This window comes from Diabrotica virgifera, chromosome 2 (genome assembly GCF_917563875.1).
Source record: "Diabrotica virgifera virgifera chromosome 2, PGI_DIABVI_V3a".
Classification (NCBI taxonomy): domain Eukaryota; kingdom Metazoa; phylum Arthropoda; class Insecta; order Coleoptera; family Chrysomelidae; genus Diabrotica; species Diabrotica virgifera.
The window spans coordinates 185,256,419-185,273,176 of record NC_065444.1 but is presented as its reverse complement, the minus strand read 5'-3'; the positions used below and the strand labels follow the sequence as shown (position 1 = coordinate 185,273,176).

General features: G+C 33.6%; 1 protein-coding gene across 3 annotated transcripts in view; it reads left to right on the top strand.

Annotated features, from left to right (window-relative positions):
- LOC114331801 (hrp65 protein-like) overlaps positions 1 to 16,758 on the top strand; it is a 121,437-nt gene that overhangs the window by 11,584 nt on the left and 93,095 nt on the right. For all 3 annotated transcript variants that reach the window (XR_007696557.1, XR_007696556.1, XM_028281463.2), the window contains exon 2: positions 3,236 to 3,444. Coding sequence is in view for 1 of the 3 variants with exons in the window: in XM_028281463.2 (XP_028137264.1) it covers positions 3,236 to 3,444 (209 nt within the window). In the remaining 2 variants the exon portion in view is untranslated. The remainder of the gene's footprint in view (positions 1 to 3,235; positions 3,445 to 16,758) is intronic.

Genomic DNA, 16,758 nt, shown 5'->3' with positions numbered 1-16,758 from the left:
TTAATTAACATTTTAATTATTGCTAACCTATTGGTTAGATTGTCGCCGGTCTCCTGATATACAGAGAGGGACTAAATTATGGAATAAATTCATTTTCTCTAAAATGGACGATTTTAGAGAAAAATCCCGAAACAGGTCGATTTTTATTTTTAAATTAAATTTTTTTGGCATATATTTCAAACTAGTGACGCCATCCATCCGAGCGTGATGACGTAATCGATTATTTTTTTAAATAGGACTAGGGGTTCGTGTTGTAGCTCATTTACAAAGGCGTTCAAATTCAGTATTATAAACATTAATATCATTATTTATACAAGGAGGCCAAAAATTTTTTCAATTAAATTAATTGACGCAAAAAGAAGAATGCATGTAATTTATTTAACTCAAAATACATTCTATTGCTGTCAGAAAATAGGAAAGAATGTTTATTTTGCAAATAAACATTGCTTTTAGCTTAAATTAAATGTTCAAACTGCCAATAGGTAGGAGGGAGGCTCTTTGTGATTTAATTTAAGCGAAAAGAAATGTTTATTTGTGAAATAAACCTTTTTTTCTTTTTTCTGACAGCAGTACAATGTATTTTGAGTTAAATAAATTACATACATTCTTCTTTTTGCGCCAATTAATTTAATTCAAAAATTATTTTTTGGCAACCCTGTATAAATACCTAATGATATTAATGTTTATATTACTGAATAGAGAATTAAACGTCGTTTCAAATGACCTACCACACGACCCCTATTCCCATTAACAAAATTATCGATTACGTCATCACGCTCAGATGGATGACGTCACTAGTATGAAATATATGCCAAAAAATTGTAATTTAAAAATAAAAATCGACCTCTTTCGGGATTTTGCTCCAAAATCGTCCGTTTTAAAGAAATGAATTTATTCCATAATTTAGCCCCTCTGTGAAATCTACTGTAATAAATCTTTCATGTCATCAAATATTTAATTATTGATAAATAATTAGGTACTTCCCTAAAATTTTAACTGAAAATTGCAGATTTTTTGGGAAAACTCGGATTTTCTGAGTAAAATTTTTGTTGAAGGAAATCGGAAAAAAATATCTTTGTGCAGAACTAAATTACGGTGAATTTTTATTTGAGTGTTTTTGGCTCAAAGGAAAAATCTTAGGAGTTACAGAGCACTAATTGAAAAAAAAAAGAAGATTTAGGAGTGCTAATTTGTTTATAAATAAAATAACACACTTTCTGCGGACTTGTCATACCCCATATTACTAATATATGCAATCTTAAGATTCGATTTTAGCAATAAAATAGCTGGTAAATAATTTTTCCCAAAAATGGCATTTTTTCAATAATTTTCCCAGACTATCAACAAATTCCAATAAACCGGAGCGCCAACCCAAATTCTGAGCAGTGTCAACATGATAAGGTTAATGTCCCCAGTTGTAACTAATATCGAAATGAATAAGAATCGCTATACTCTGCGGCTGTCATGGCGGTGTCGAAATGAAATTGCGACTGTCGAAATGAATTAGAATCAGGCCCCAGATGCGTACGTATCGGGAATGCTGAAGAAGTCGTACAGATCCACCGTTTGTCATTTCGGAATTGTGGAATAGATTTTTTCGTGCCAGAGGTAGTGGCGGATCTACAAATTTACCTTGGGAGGGGAAATTTGCCTTAGGGAGGAAATTTGCCTGAGGGGGGAACTTCCAATGAAAAACCAACCAAAAGACATAAAAAAAGGTAAACTTAGATTACATATACGACATAAATAATATCTTAAAGGCATTAAGTTCCAAAAATGAATAACCATTTTCAATTTCGTTGCAAAACGAAAATACAGCCGAACCATATTCCAGTCCAATCAGGGAGTGCTGCAAGCACCTCTACCGGTTTCGAAACTTATTAGTCTCTCATCAGGAGGCACATATTGAAATTGAAATTGAAAATGGTTATTCATTTTTGATTTACATTTACTCTGTGTGGAGTATGAAGGGAACCAGTCTCGTTGGAACTTTACCGCGCTGAGCAGATGTGACGTGAATTGTAAATTGTAGAATTCCCTCATCTTCCTTAGTCTCAGCATCCGTATGGCTTGCAAATTGTAGAAGCCTCGGAGGTGTAACCAGAGAAGGTTCCCATTGTTTTCATTCTGGTGGGATATGTTATATGCCATTAGAGTGAAAACTTAGCATTAAGTTCCCTTAATTTTCCTAACTAGCGTGTTTATTGGATTGAATTTGTCTTTCTGTGGATTCGATTTCATGTCAGCTAATATATTTTTATGTTTGAACTTTTTTTTTATTTAATTTTGGACCTTGTTAGTGGGGGAAACTTCCTCATTTTCGCACACTATCGAAAGCTACTGATGACGCCTGAAAGGGTAGAAACAGTGCCTGTCTAGCTGGTGTGCAACCCTCTGAATCGAAAACAAGCAAAACCATCATTTATTATTTTTATTTCCTTTACTCGGATTTGAGTACTGAAAGTTCCTCTGCTGTCCGTTTTTCCTAGACGAATGAAAGCGAAATGTGATCGTTTCCCTTTCGTTTTCTATATTCGTCGTCTGCTGTCTTATTAATTGAAAAAGTCGCAGATTAAGGATGTACCAGTAAGAACTTTCAAACACGAAAAATCTCAGTTTTAAAATACTATCTACCATTTTAATTCTTATTAAATTGGTTGATTCTGCATCTGAGATTCTTCAATTTTTTAGTAGATGTCGCTGTATCGCGTCTGATGGGAAATTTGAATTATTTTTCAGATTCCCTTTAAAATGATGGTGGAGCTGTTTTTCGGTTCAGAGGTGGGCACACTATCGAAAGCTACCGATGACGCCTGAAAGGGTAGAAACAGTGCCTGTCTAGCTGGTGTGCAACCCTCTGAATCGAAAACAAGCAAAACCATCATTTATTATTATTATTTTTCCTCATTTTCCTTTCCCGTAGATCCGCCACTGGTCAGAGGGCATCTTTAACATTTGTTTTATCGGGAACGTGCGTTGTCGTGAATAATATTTGCAAGGGTATATCATGTATATTAAATATATAGTAAATTGTCTTAAACATTTCAATATTCATTTCAGTACTGTTTATTTTGCCGCAGACTGTACTTAATTTCAAGTTTTAAAATTGCTCCAGTTCGGTTTAATGTGAAACCAATTTATAACCACAATAACTATGTCTAATTTTTGTGAAATTTGTACGTTAAAAATTCAAAATAAATTCAGTAAAATTTAATAGTCGCTTTCAAAATTTCAGACCAGTTGGGGATAATTTTAATAATAACAATCAAAATAGCCAAAACTTTGTTGAAGACGCATCACTTAAAAGCTACGGTCGTTTTAGACCAAGAAATTTTGAAAATAAGTTACATGAGAAAGTAATGGAACTATCTGGGCCTACTTGGGAATTACCAGTCAACGATATACCCGAGAGAAAGTTTAACTGTAGAAATCGACTTTATATAGGTAAGAAATGTATAAAAATAACATTCTAATTTAAAATTCATTATCATTATCATTTATCATTACCGTTTTCACTTTGTTTAGATTCTTCCTCTTTCAGTGCTTGCTCTATCAATAGATAGAGGTCAGCGATTACTTGGGCAAAACTTTCCAGATACCCCGGTACAAACCGTTAGACTTGGGGGGGTCTCAATGATGCCTTAAAACTGTAGCTGACTTCCATGAAGCCTCGGTCCAACCACGCGTTGAAGCGATTTTCCAATTTAAATGTCGGCAAAGAGAGATAGAAAATAGTCTAACGCTTGCTTTAGGAAAACAAAAAACAAGAGAAGGATGCATCTATTATTCAGGGAGAACCGATCCAAAACATCAATATGGAACGGATATGTTGGTATCAGATAAAATTTCGTAGTTAGTCACATACTTCATACTTGTAAATGGAGCACTGTTGAGATTACAAACAACCCATAGAAACCTAAGTAGTATTAGGTCAGAGAAAAATCTAGACGAAATAATGCAACTCACAAAAAGAGGTTAGATAACGATGATCATGGGTGACATTACCTACAAAAATGGTCGTGGTGCTGAAGGAGACAACATAGGAGCATATGGTCTCAGTACCTGAAACAACAGGGGAGATAGACTTGTACAATTCTGCGTAAAGAATAAACTTGTAATAGCCAACACCTTCTTCGTCAAAGAATTTCCCAGCAGGCTACCCAGGCAACCAAAGAACGTTTACAAAACGTTGAAAAAACGTCATAATGATCACCAAACCACGTCAGTTTATCACGTTTTTTCGACGTCGAAAGTCACGTGAATTTGTCCCAACATAATTGACGTCATTTTTATCACGTTTTAAATACGTGGAATCAAAAACGTTGTTATTAGGTGATTTTTTTAGATTTATTTTTTATTTTATAATTTTAAAAATACACAATCATACCTATTCTGTAACTCATTTCGATGATAGAAGTCAGTAAAATCGAATAGAAGTGACCAAGTCGAATAGAAATAGTCCAAATCCGTATTCCATAACTACTTCGGAATCTCTACAATCGTAATGTGAATAGAAATCACTTCGACAGCATTTACCCTGTCGAGATGAGATTCCGATTATCGGAATTGTGGTTGACGCAAGCGCATTTTGTTTTGTTTTGACGTTTATATTTTATATATAAAAATAATTAATTACATACTACTTATTTATAATTATTTATAGTATTTGTACCTTTTTTTAGCTGCTTAATTTTTAGTCTGTGGTGTTATTTGTTTAGAGAACTATATATATTTCATTTAGACATGTTGTACGAGTATGAATAATTGGACCTAACCTTATTTATTTGCTACTTGGCGTCTGAATGTTTCCCATTCACATTGTTGCCATATTTTGTTCGTATATTTCTTGTACAATTGCAATCAATGGTATAATGCACAAGAATAGCTTGATAAATAAATATTATACCAGTATACTTGTATATTTATCAGTCAACGCTCATAGCCTGAACAAATTATAGAAAAGATGCCATTTTTGGGAAAAGTTGTTTAGCAGTTATTTCAACTGAAATCGAATCTTAAAGATTGCATATTATTAGTAATATCAATTTTAAATAATTTATTAATAATAATGAATTAATAACATCAATTTAAATATCTTTGATTTAAAAGCATTTATACTTCTTATCTTCACTTATCTTTTTTATTTATCAGTTTATCTTCTTTTTTATATCAATTTTAATTAACTTTAATTTAAAACCATTTATCCTCTTTTAAGCTTTTTGCATCCAGTATTTACACGAATATTTTATTTACTTCTCAAAACTTTGAGGATAGTATGAGAAAGTATGAAAACATTGAGGAAATGGCAACGGTGTCATATCTCAAGTAACAAAATAGGTCACAGAACACAATTTCGCTGGTTACTGCGCGGCTGCCACCTCCTCAGAACCGCGTGAAATAGAAGTCAGAGATTCCGATTACGATATGAGTTACAGAATACCGATCCAAACACAAAAATGACGCGATAGATATCAAACATTCCGATTTTGGGTAATTACGATTCGACTTGGTCATTTCTATCCGATTTGTTAAAAGTTACAGAATAGGGCTGAATAATTATTCGTATCGGCATTGTTGGTATTGCAATTTTTCCATTTAACTATTTTAAATTTAGCCCATATGCTAAAAGTAAAACCAAATGGATAGAATTACAATACCCAATGCAATATATTTCACTTTTTATATAGGGGAGGGTAGTCCACACTGGGACGACTTTCACAGTGAGACATTTTCGTTTTCACTAAAATCCTAAAAGATATTTAATATCTGGCAACACTGAAATAAATCTAAGCGAGATACGTGCCAACAGTCTAATGGCCGTGAATGCCCCCCATTTCGTTCTAGACAATCGCGTGGGCAACTTATTTGTTTTCATGTCATATCAGTAACTTTTTCTCTTTATTTAAACAGTTATAATTCCATAGTTGTGCAGTTTGTTCAATTTGCAAGTAAGTACATTTAAACTTTGGTACACTTTTTTTGTAATATATTTGTAATTGTTGTGATTTATTTAAATTTGTGGTTTAGAAATTGTACTATGTTTATTTTGTTAATGCTTGTACACAGTGAGACGGCGTCCCACTGTGTACTACCCGTCTCACTGTGTACTCTTACACGCTATTACTCTTGGTATATGATGGCATTTGGTTGTAGTAAAGAAACAGAGAAACAATATAATGGTGAGACCTAAGGGAAAACCAAGAAAAATAGGAAAAACTTCCGGAGAAGATATGGCTGCAGTTATCAAGCTAGTTTTAGAACAGAAGTTGTCTATAAGAAGAGAGGCTGCGAGAATTAGTGGAAGCCCATTACAGACCTTGCATCGGTATGTTAAAAAGACCCAATTAAATCCAGGTATTGAAATAAGAACTCAGCCACATTATGACGTTAGACAAATATTTAACAAAGTAAACAAAGAGCAAGAAATTGATCTAGGAGAATACCTACCTACAAATATGTAGTAAAATGGCATATATGGATTGTCAACTGTAGCTTCAAGGAAACTAGCTTATGATATGGCAAAAGAAAACAAGATTAAAATTCCTCCCTCGTGGGAAGAAAAAGGCCGGCAAAGAATCGATGAGAGGTTTCTTTTATCGCAACAAGAATCTAAGTATTAGAAAACTTGAAGCTTGCAGTTTATCTAGATTAACGTCATTCAATAAACACAACGTTGCAGTATTTTTCAACAACCTGGAGTCCATTCTAAAACGATTTCCTCAGTTAGCAGTTGGTTCACGTGTTTTCAACTTGGATGAAACTGGCCTGACTACAGTTCAAAAACACAAAAAGGTTATTGGACACAAGGGAGTAAAACAATTACATCAAAGCACTAGTGGTGAGAGAGGAGAACTCATAACTCTTGTAGTGTGTATTTTGGGTGAAGGAACATTTATACCTCCAATTATGATTTTTCCTAGAAAAAACTTCAAACAACATAATGTTGAATGGGGCACCAACTGGAACACTGGGCTAGCAAATTTATCCGGGTGGATGACGACAGAACTATTTGTTTCTGTAATGGAACATTTCATCAAATACACTAATACTTCAAAAGATAATCCCTCTTTACTCATATATAATAACCACGAGTCACATATGGGTATTCAAGTTTTAAACATGGCAAAACAACATGGAGTCACAATGTTAACACTTTCCTCATATTGTAGCCATAAGATACAACCTCTAGATATAACAGTTTTTGGGCCAATGAAGGCATACTACAATGTAGAAGTCGATATGTGGATGACTAAAAATCCTGATATTCCTATTACTATATACCAGATTGCTGAAATTACTGGAAGAGCTCTACCAAAGACCGTGACACCTTCAAATATAATATCGGGCTTCAAAAGGACAGGAATATTCCCGTGCGACCGGGACATATTTACGGATGCTGATTTTTTTACTACCTCAGTGACTGATAGACCATTAGACTATCTAGAGGCCTCCACATCTCCTGAAGAAAAATCTACTGCCTCCACATCTGTTGAAGAAAAATCTACTGCACCCGAAAACACCGACAATGAAACATGTCCAGTAGCTGCAAATAACAACAATAATGAAAAATATACAGAATTTATTTCCCCAAAAATATTCCGTGGGATCCAAAAGCTTTACCACGAAAGAAAAAGTCATCTACACGTCAACGTGGAAGAAGCACAGTATTGACGGATACTCCTGAAAAAGACTTAATTGCTAAAAAAACAAAAAAAAAATTGGAAACAATTCAAAAAGCCACAGCAATAAAAAGTGCTACAAAGGATATATTTAACAAGAACACGAAAAAATCACGGATTGAAGATAGTGACAATACGACAGACGATGAAGATGATTCGCAGGTAAGCAATAGCAAAATCTCTATAAATTAAAGTTTCTATAGAAATTGTACTTTCAGATAATTTATGATGATAAATATACTGGTTCGATTCCCGAACGATATCTTCTTCGTAGCAAAGATTTTAAAAGGAAAGGACGCAGCAAATAATTACGAAGTATACTACCTTAGATAGGGCCTAAAAACCAATGGATTTAATTTTCCAGAAATACCCGATTTAGCATCTGTGAACGAGTCCGATATTGTTATGCTTTTACCGCCACCAAGTGAAATGAAAACTAAACGTTTGAGCAGATATATGCTTTCCAACTTCTTTTAAAAATTTAAACGTTCCTTAGGTACTTATTAGAACTAATATGAAGGGAGTGTAAACAAATAAATATGTTTTAAGCACCCTGTAACATTAAAAAAATAGTGTCCCATTGTGTACGACTAATGATACACAGTGCACATTGCACTTTTTTTTTCAAATAAATCTTTCGATAATTTAAAATTTTTTTCTTAACCTAACTATGCAATTTTAGATGCATAATATGTTGTTTAAAGTGTATTGGTATACTGTTTTATTATTTTTAATAATACAATTAAATTAAAAATCTTAAACATAATTGTGTCTCACTGTGGACTACCCTCGCCTAAGTATACTTACTGTATCAAAACTGAAACAACATATAAACTAATAAATAATTTATTAACAAATTATCCAGCATAATATCTTAATTTAACGCTGTACATTAAATCAAAAAGAATCATGAACAACTCATTGTTGGGAGTACCTGTAGATATGCAGTAGGTAGTACATGAGCATCATTTTTCTTCACCATCTCATAGCTAAATCTTGTAGACTGCTAAAGCAATCTTAGAAGGCTAAATAATCTAATCTAACTTAAATAACTAATAATCTAAATTAAACATTTCTTATGACCATTTTAACGTTATAAACGAAATTATTTGGAGTCAATAAGCTCCTTCCAATTTTGTGACGTCAGACTTAGGCTGTCTGAAATGAAAACGTTTTTTAAACGTATTTTAACGTCATTAATCTTACGTATTTAAAATCACCTACAAAAGACGTCTATACGACGTAATATCCAAACACGTGTATATATTCAACCAAAAACTGACGTTTCCTCGACGTTATTGACGTCACTTGGTTGCCTGGGTTGGATATTCACTTGGGAATCACGTACATAAAATCTACTAAAACTGCTCAAAAAACTAAACTAAAGATTCAAGAACAAAACATCCGATTCACGAAAAACAACAGAAAAATTAATGGATAACGCATCTCGGGACTTGCATCTCGGGACAGCTCATTTGGGGTCCTGACTACAAATAATGAAGAAACTAAAAGTGCTAATTTTGTCATGAAATTTGATACGTGGGTATAGAATAATATTTGGAACAACTTTTTCAACTAACTTTTCCCGATATCTCAACGCGAAGCAAAATATCGAGCCCGGTTTGTGGATTCGCAGTAGGTCGCGTTTAAAATTTAAATTTCAGTTATCTTAAAAAATGTGAACCTTCAACCTGTATACCTAACTGTAAATCTGTATTTATTTTGATAGCCAAATTATATAGCTGTCTTCGTCATGGCTGTCTGCGTAATTAGTGCTGTCGCCAGGGCTGGGGGTACATCGGCCTCCTTTAGATGGACTCTCCCAAGTTTTTTTTATGTATTTTCACCCGTAGAACACGAATTTTTTGGCTAACAGTAGGGGGGTGTCAATCAAAATCAATCATGTCCATAAAAATAAAAAATAAGCTAGCAGCTGTTTCATAATATAAATGGTGGATCCTATTGTGTGATGTTTTCGGTTTCGGTTAAAAAAATTATGTCCAGTTTAAAATGATACAGTTGTCCCTTGATAATCCGACAAGTATGGGACGAAAGGGGTGTCGGATTACCAAAAGTGTCCGGATTACCGAAAGTGATTATATATTTGGCATTGCCTTGCTAGCAGTAGCCTACAATATTCTTAAATTTTAGGAGTAAAATGCTACCCAGATCAATATGCAAATGACACATCCATTTCGGCTAACTAAAACATGTCTATTATAAGAAGAAATATGGAAGCTAATACATTTAATTCATGTCGCGACAGGTTTCAGTACAAGCAGACATGGCGACGACCTTGACGGGAGGTGCGTCGGACTACCGAGCCTGTCGGATTGCAAAACGTCGGAGTATCACGTGTGTACTGTACACAATATTAGAGTCCTAGTCCCAAATGAAATGAGATATTGTCCACAGCTAGTTTCAATCATAAAATCACATATCTATTTAGCTAATAGCAGTGCCCGGATTTGGTCACGTGAATAAAATATTAATAAAAATCATAAAAAAGTAAACATAGACAAGGCGAAAACGGAGGGTCCGTTGAAAAAAATATTCCCATGAGATTTTTTTGCATCACATTCGTGAGACATCCCAGAATAAGGTTCAAGAAGTCGCCCACGTGAAAAGTGGTTCAATTTTTTTTAACATTTTTTTAATCAAATTGCAAAAATCAATATTTTTGGCTCTGACAATTTTTTTATAGGTTTTTTGGACCATTCTGGATTAAAAAGGTCTCTTATAATTTTTCTCTAAAGTTGATCGTTTTCGAGTTATAAGCGATTTAAAATAGAAAAAAACGAAAAATGGCGATTTTCAAGGCTTAATAACTCGGTTAAAAGTTATTATTATGAAAGTCAGAAAGTGACTAAATCAAAGTTTAATGCCCCCCTACAGATCCTGAAGAAATTTTTGTCATTATTTTATTACTAAGCTGTTATTTTTAAGTAATAATAATGAGCGCCATGCACGTGGTAGACGGCCGTAAATGTGAGTGCAAGTAAGATACACAATTGGACTGCCGGAGTGGTATCTCTCTCGCACTCAGCATTTACGGCCGGCTACCACGTGCATGGCGCTCAATATTATTACTTAAAAATAACAGCTTAGTAATAAAATAATGGCAAACATTTCTTCAGGATCTTGTAGGGGGGACATTAAACTTTGATTTAGTCACTTTCTGACTTTCATAATAATAACTTTTAACCGAGTTATTAAGCCTTGAAAATCGCCATTTTTCGTTTTTTTCAATTTTAAATTGCTTATAACTCGAAAACGATCAACTTTAGAGAAACATAATAGACTTTTTTATCCAGAATGGTCCAAAAAACCTACAAAAAAATTGTCCGGGCGAAAAATATTGATTTTTGCAATTTGATTAAAAAAAATTGTTAAAAAAAATTTGGCCCACTTTTCACGTGGGCGATTTCTTGAACCTTATTATTCTGGGATGTCTCACGAATGTAATCATGCAAAAAAATCTCATGGGAATATTTTTCCCAAGGAACCCGCCGTTTTCGACTTGTCTAACTTATTATAGAATGATTAACTATTCCATCTTACTGGAAACAAAATCAACCATGTCCCATAAGACTTCAAACAAAAAAGATCATGTCCATGAAATCCAATGAAATAAGCACATGTCCTTTTGTTAAAACGTATTTACAGGTTGATTTATACCTTCAGATTTAAAATATTTACTATAATAAGTTAATTTCACTAAATAAAATGATAATGCTAATTTAACCGATTTTCAATGTAAGGTTATTTACTAATAGTCTGGGCTGATTATCGGAGAATAGGCCATTTTTGGGAAAAGTTATTTACCACAGCAATTTTATTGCTGGAATCGAATTATAAGATCCTATATATTAATAATATAGGTATTGTCCTTTTCATGATCATTTTTCAGTGCGTAACAAAAGATAGGAAAAAGGGTAAGTCCGTGATAATACACATTTATGACATTTATTCTAACATGACATTTTAGTTAAATCTGACAGTTGTCACATTTTATTTTCAATTTGGAATAAAAACAAATCAAATGTGTTTCTTGCATTTATAAAATGGTATTTTCTTTGATTTGTATAGTCTTATAAATTATACAGATTATATTTGTAATATTATTATCTAATTAAAAAAAAATTATTTTTTTATTATGGTGCCATCTATCGACAACTAGAATAACTAGAATAAATGTTATAAAAATGTCACCGACGAAATGCAATCACCGACGTGCCTTTTTTTCTGTCACATACAATTTAATGCGTTAGAAAGAAATCGAAAAACTGTGACGCACTGAAAGATGATCATGAGAAATACTGTATGCAAAGTCCTCAGATAGTGTGCTACTTTTTTTTATAAACAAAATGGCGCCCGAAAATCGTGTTTTTTCAATTATTGCTCTATAACTCTGAAGATTTTAATTTTACAACAAAAACACTCAAATAAAAATTCACCGTGATTAAATTCTGCATAGAGACGTGTTTTTCCCGATCTGCTCGGATGAAAATTTTCCTCGGAAAATGCGGGTTTTCCCAAAAAAATTAATTTTCAAATAAAGTTTTAGATAAGTAATTATCTACCAATAATTAAATAATTTGGTGACTTAAAAGCTTTCTTGGCTTAGATTATAATTCCAGAAGCTGATGAAAATTAAATGAATATTTTAGCAACAATTCAATTGTTAATTAATAATTTACGGTCGCAATAATAACCAAAATAATTATGATACACTGGAAAAGCGGTAGGACCAGATGATATTCCTGGGGAAGTATGGAGAGCATTGGGAGAGACAGGAACAAGGTGGCTAGCAGGTCTATTTAATAGAATTATGGAAGTCGGACAAATGCCAGACGAATGGAGAAGCAGTATACTGGTACCTGTTTACAAAAACAAGGGAGATATACAACAATGTACAAACTACAGGGCTATAAAACTGCTTAGCCACACCATGAAAATATGGGAAAGAGTAATTGACAGACGGATACGTGAAGAGACCGAAATATCCGAGAATCAATTTGGCTTTATGCAGGGTAGATCAACAACAGATGCAATTTTCATTATAAGGCAATTGATGGAAAAATACAGGAGTAAAGAAACAAACGCTCATATGGTATTCATTGATCTTGAGAAAGCATATGATAGAGTTCCTCGAGAGATTCTGTGGTGGGCACTCAATAAGAAAGGAGTCCCTGGTGAATATGTAAAGATTGTGAGGGATATGTATGAGGGAGTAACGACTAGTGTTAGGACAGGTGTGGGAGAGACTGATAAATTTCATGTGAAAGTAGGATTGCACCAAGGTTCTGTGCTTAGTCCGTATTTATTCTCATTAGTTGTGGACCAGATAACAACGAAACTACAGGGTAACATTCCATGGTGCTTAATGTATGCTGATGATGTCGTGTTAGTAGGAAATAGTGAAAGAGACCTAGAACAAAAACTGGAACAGTGGAGACAAGCTCTGGAGGAAAAAGGTTTAAAACTTAGTAGGACAAAAACAGAGTATTTGGAATGTTCATTTAAAGATGGAGCTACTACAAATAAAATGGTATCTTTGGATGGTGAAATGATTGTGAAAAGCAATAGTTTTAAGTACCTAGGATCGGTACTACAGAGTAATGGAGAAATATATGGAGATGCATGCAGTAGAATTAGGGCTGGATGGATGAAGTGGAAAGAAGCGAGTGGTGTGTTGTGTGACAGAAAAATTCCAATGAAGCTGAAGGGAAAATTCTATAAAACAGCCATAAGACCGGCTATGATGTACGGAACTGAATGTTGGGCAGTGAAAAAGAAAGAGGAACAACGAATGCATGTGGCGGAAATGAGAATGCTTAGATGGATGAGTGGAGTGACAAAGAAGGATAAAATTAGAAATGAGTATATTAGGGGAAGTCTAGGTGTGGCACCAATTGATGCCAAAATGAGAGAGCATAGGTTAAGATGGTTTGGTCATGTTCAACGTCGAGACGTTAATCACCCAATACGAAGAATAGCTGAAGTGCAGATTCCTGGAAGAAGTAGGAGAGGAAGACCAAAGAAGACCTGGGGGGAGGCGATAAGGCAGGACATGTTGGTAAAGGGGATTAACATTGATATGACCCAAGACAGAATTGTGTGGAGAAATGCAATTAGGGAAGCCGACCCCGCATAGGGATAAGGCAAAGAGAATGATGATGATGAATTATGATACACTGATCAAGCTTTGAAATCTTATAAAGATGAGATGCCTATTTAACATTTTGTCGACAAAATATAAATTTTTTTATTTTTTTGCATAATCTTTAAATGTTAAAAAAAAATAGTTATAAACAAATTAACGTTTCTCAGAAAGTTTTTATTATATTGTAATTTTAAAAAATAGCTAAAATGCGCATTTCAAATATCTTGAAAATGAATACTTTAAAACTTTTTTGCAACCATTTGCAAAAAAGTTATGAAACAGCAAAGTAAACATACGATTCTACGGTGTTTATAATTTTTTTAATTCTTTCAAAGCGTAGAAGTGAGTTTAAACTACAAGCTAATTATTTACAAAAAAAATCGATTATCAGTTTAATGGTTATATTTTAATTAAAGATTAAAAATATATTTTTTTGTAATTTACACGCGCGAAAGTAGAATAATACAGCACTGTAGCTAAAATTTTCACTCGGAGCGACGACCGGCTGCGCGGGACGTACACTTTTATAAATAATGTATGCTGCGTGTCAGTCGCTTCGAGTGAACATTTTAGCTCCGACTCTGTATCAGGCCTACTTTTGCGCTAAAAATTACAAAAAAAAGTATTTTTAATCTTATTAAAATCTGATTAAAATATAACCATTGCACTAATTTTTGACATTCTTGGTGAGTAATTAGATTGTACCATAGACTCACTTTTAAGCTTTGAAACAATTAAAACAAATTATAAACAACGGAGAATTCGTATATTTACTTTGCTGTTTTATAACTTTTTTGCAAATGGTTGGAAATTTTTTTAAAGCATTCATTTTCAAGACCTATGAAATACGCATTTTAAGTATTTTATAAAATTAGAATATAATAACCAATACAATAACCAAGAGAAATGTTAAGCTTTTTATAATAATTTTTTTTAAACATTTAAAGATTATGTAAAAAAATGAAAAATTTATATTTTGTCGACAAAATATTAAATAGGCATCACACCTTTATAATCTTTCTAAGTTTGATCAATGTCTCATGATTATTTTGGTTGTTATTGCGACTGTAAATTGTTAATTAACAATTGAATTGTTGCTAAAATATTCGTTTCATTTTCACCGGCTTCTGAATTTATAATATATACCAAGAAAGCTTTTATTTTACCAAGCTATATAATTATTGATAAATAATTACTGGCCCAAAAAATTTATTTAAAAATTCGATATTTTGTTGGGAAAACCCACATTTTCCGAGGAAAATTTTCGTCGGAGCAAATCGGAAATAACATGGTTCTATGTAGAATTAAATTGGGGTGAAAGGACCAGGCAACACTCCATATGGAAAAGTGGTCCCGGTCAAATTTGATGAAAGTTTGGTCAATGATACTTCTTGATGTGTAGATTAAAAATGTCTATGGCACCTGGGTCTGAATAACTACTATTCTCGAGTTACAGCCTTCTGAAGTTATTGGATTCGGGTGCTCGGTTTACGTTAAGTGCACTAATTTACGGTCAAGTGAACGAAAATATTTATTATTAGAAGAAGAGAAACTCATGTTCTTCATACATACTTGGGTGTTGTATACGAATTTGTGGTCAAAAATAGTTGGATCGTATTTTAGTCTTCAGAAAACCTCCGAAAAGTCTTCAGAAAACTAAAGAAGTGCGGTATAAAAGGTGCTGCTAGATCGATATAAGCATTATCATGTTTTCATGAATGCTTCTCAGTTATGGAACACCAGAAAAACTACAGTTCCGCCTTATCTTTACAAAACTACTGAACAGTGGCGGATCTAGGGGGATGGGGTAATTCCACTCGTAACATGTTCCAGAATAATTAAAGAAAAAATTGTTGAAACATAAAAAAATACATTAGTTGACATGAAACTTGTGCCGCATATCAGATATAAGACAGGTAGAGAACATGGACTTTTTCAATACAAAAAAATAAAGTAAATGGTAGTTTGGAAATGCTAAATATTAATTACAATTGTCTATGAAAAAATCGGGTTTAAATCATCTTCGACTATTCCTATGTTAACATTTTGCTGATTTCGGTTAGATGCATCATACGTCATGTTAACTAACGACCTATCAGGATACTTAACATTGGGTTGATGTCTTGCAAAGCTTAAAAACCATAACACACTGGTGATATGAGCACAAGTACCTACAGTTCTCGCACCAGATTGACAGGTACAATAGTAACCGTTAATCGGTTCTTCTACAGGCTCATCTTCATCATTATCTTCATCAACCGTATAGGAAATGAATACTTGGTGTTTTGTAGCTTGCCGAAACCTAGAAAATATTCGAACTCTTATGAATCCCGGTTCATCCATATTCTTATCAATTTAAAACTCTTCGTCATTTTCTCTTATTATTTTATCTTGTATGTAAGATGGTGTCAGTTTAATTTGATATATCCCAATCGTAAGGTCTTTTAGGTAGTCTAAGTCGCAAACAGGAAAGTTAGCAAAATCATGATTATGAAGCCTTCTCCATTGACCATTTCTTCTATATGATTATACCTAAGTATGAATATTATAGTTGTTATAAAAATAACCCTACAAAATTATTCTCCATAATATTTTGTATTAAAAAGCTCATCACCAGGTTGTAGAACCCCTGGTGGACCTCGGTCTGTTCGAGAATCAGCTTCCATTCCATTCTATCCTCCGCCTTGGTTTTCCAATTTCGTACTCTTGACACCCGTAACTCATCTTCTCTGGTCCTTAAATCGTACTCTGGGCCATGGGCGCCCATACCCATGGGCAGGGGGGGCGTGACCTCCCTGGCTTTTCGGGGCTTTGAATTATATATGGTTATTCAAAGTATACAAAATGTAATTTGCAATATTTTCACGTTTGCCACCCCCCTAAAAATTTTTTAGGGGCGCCCGTGCTCTGGGC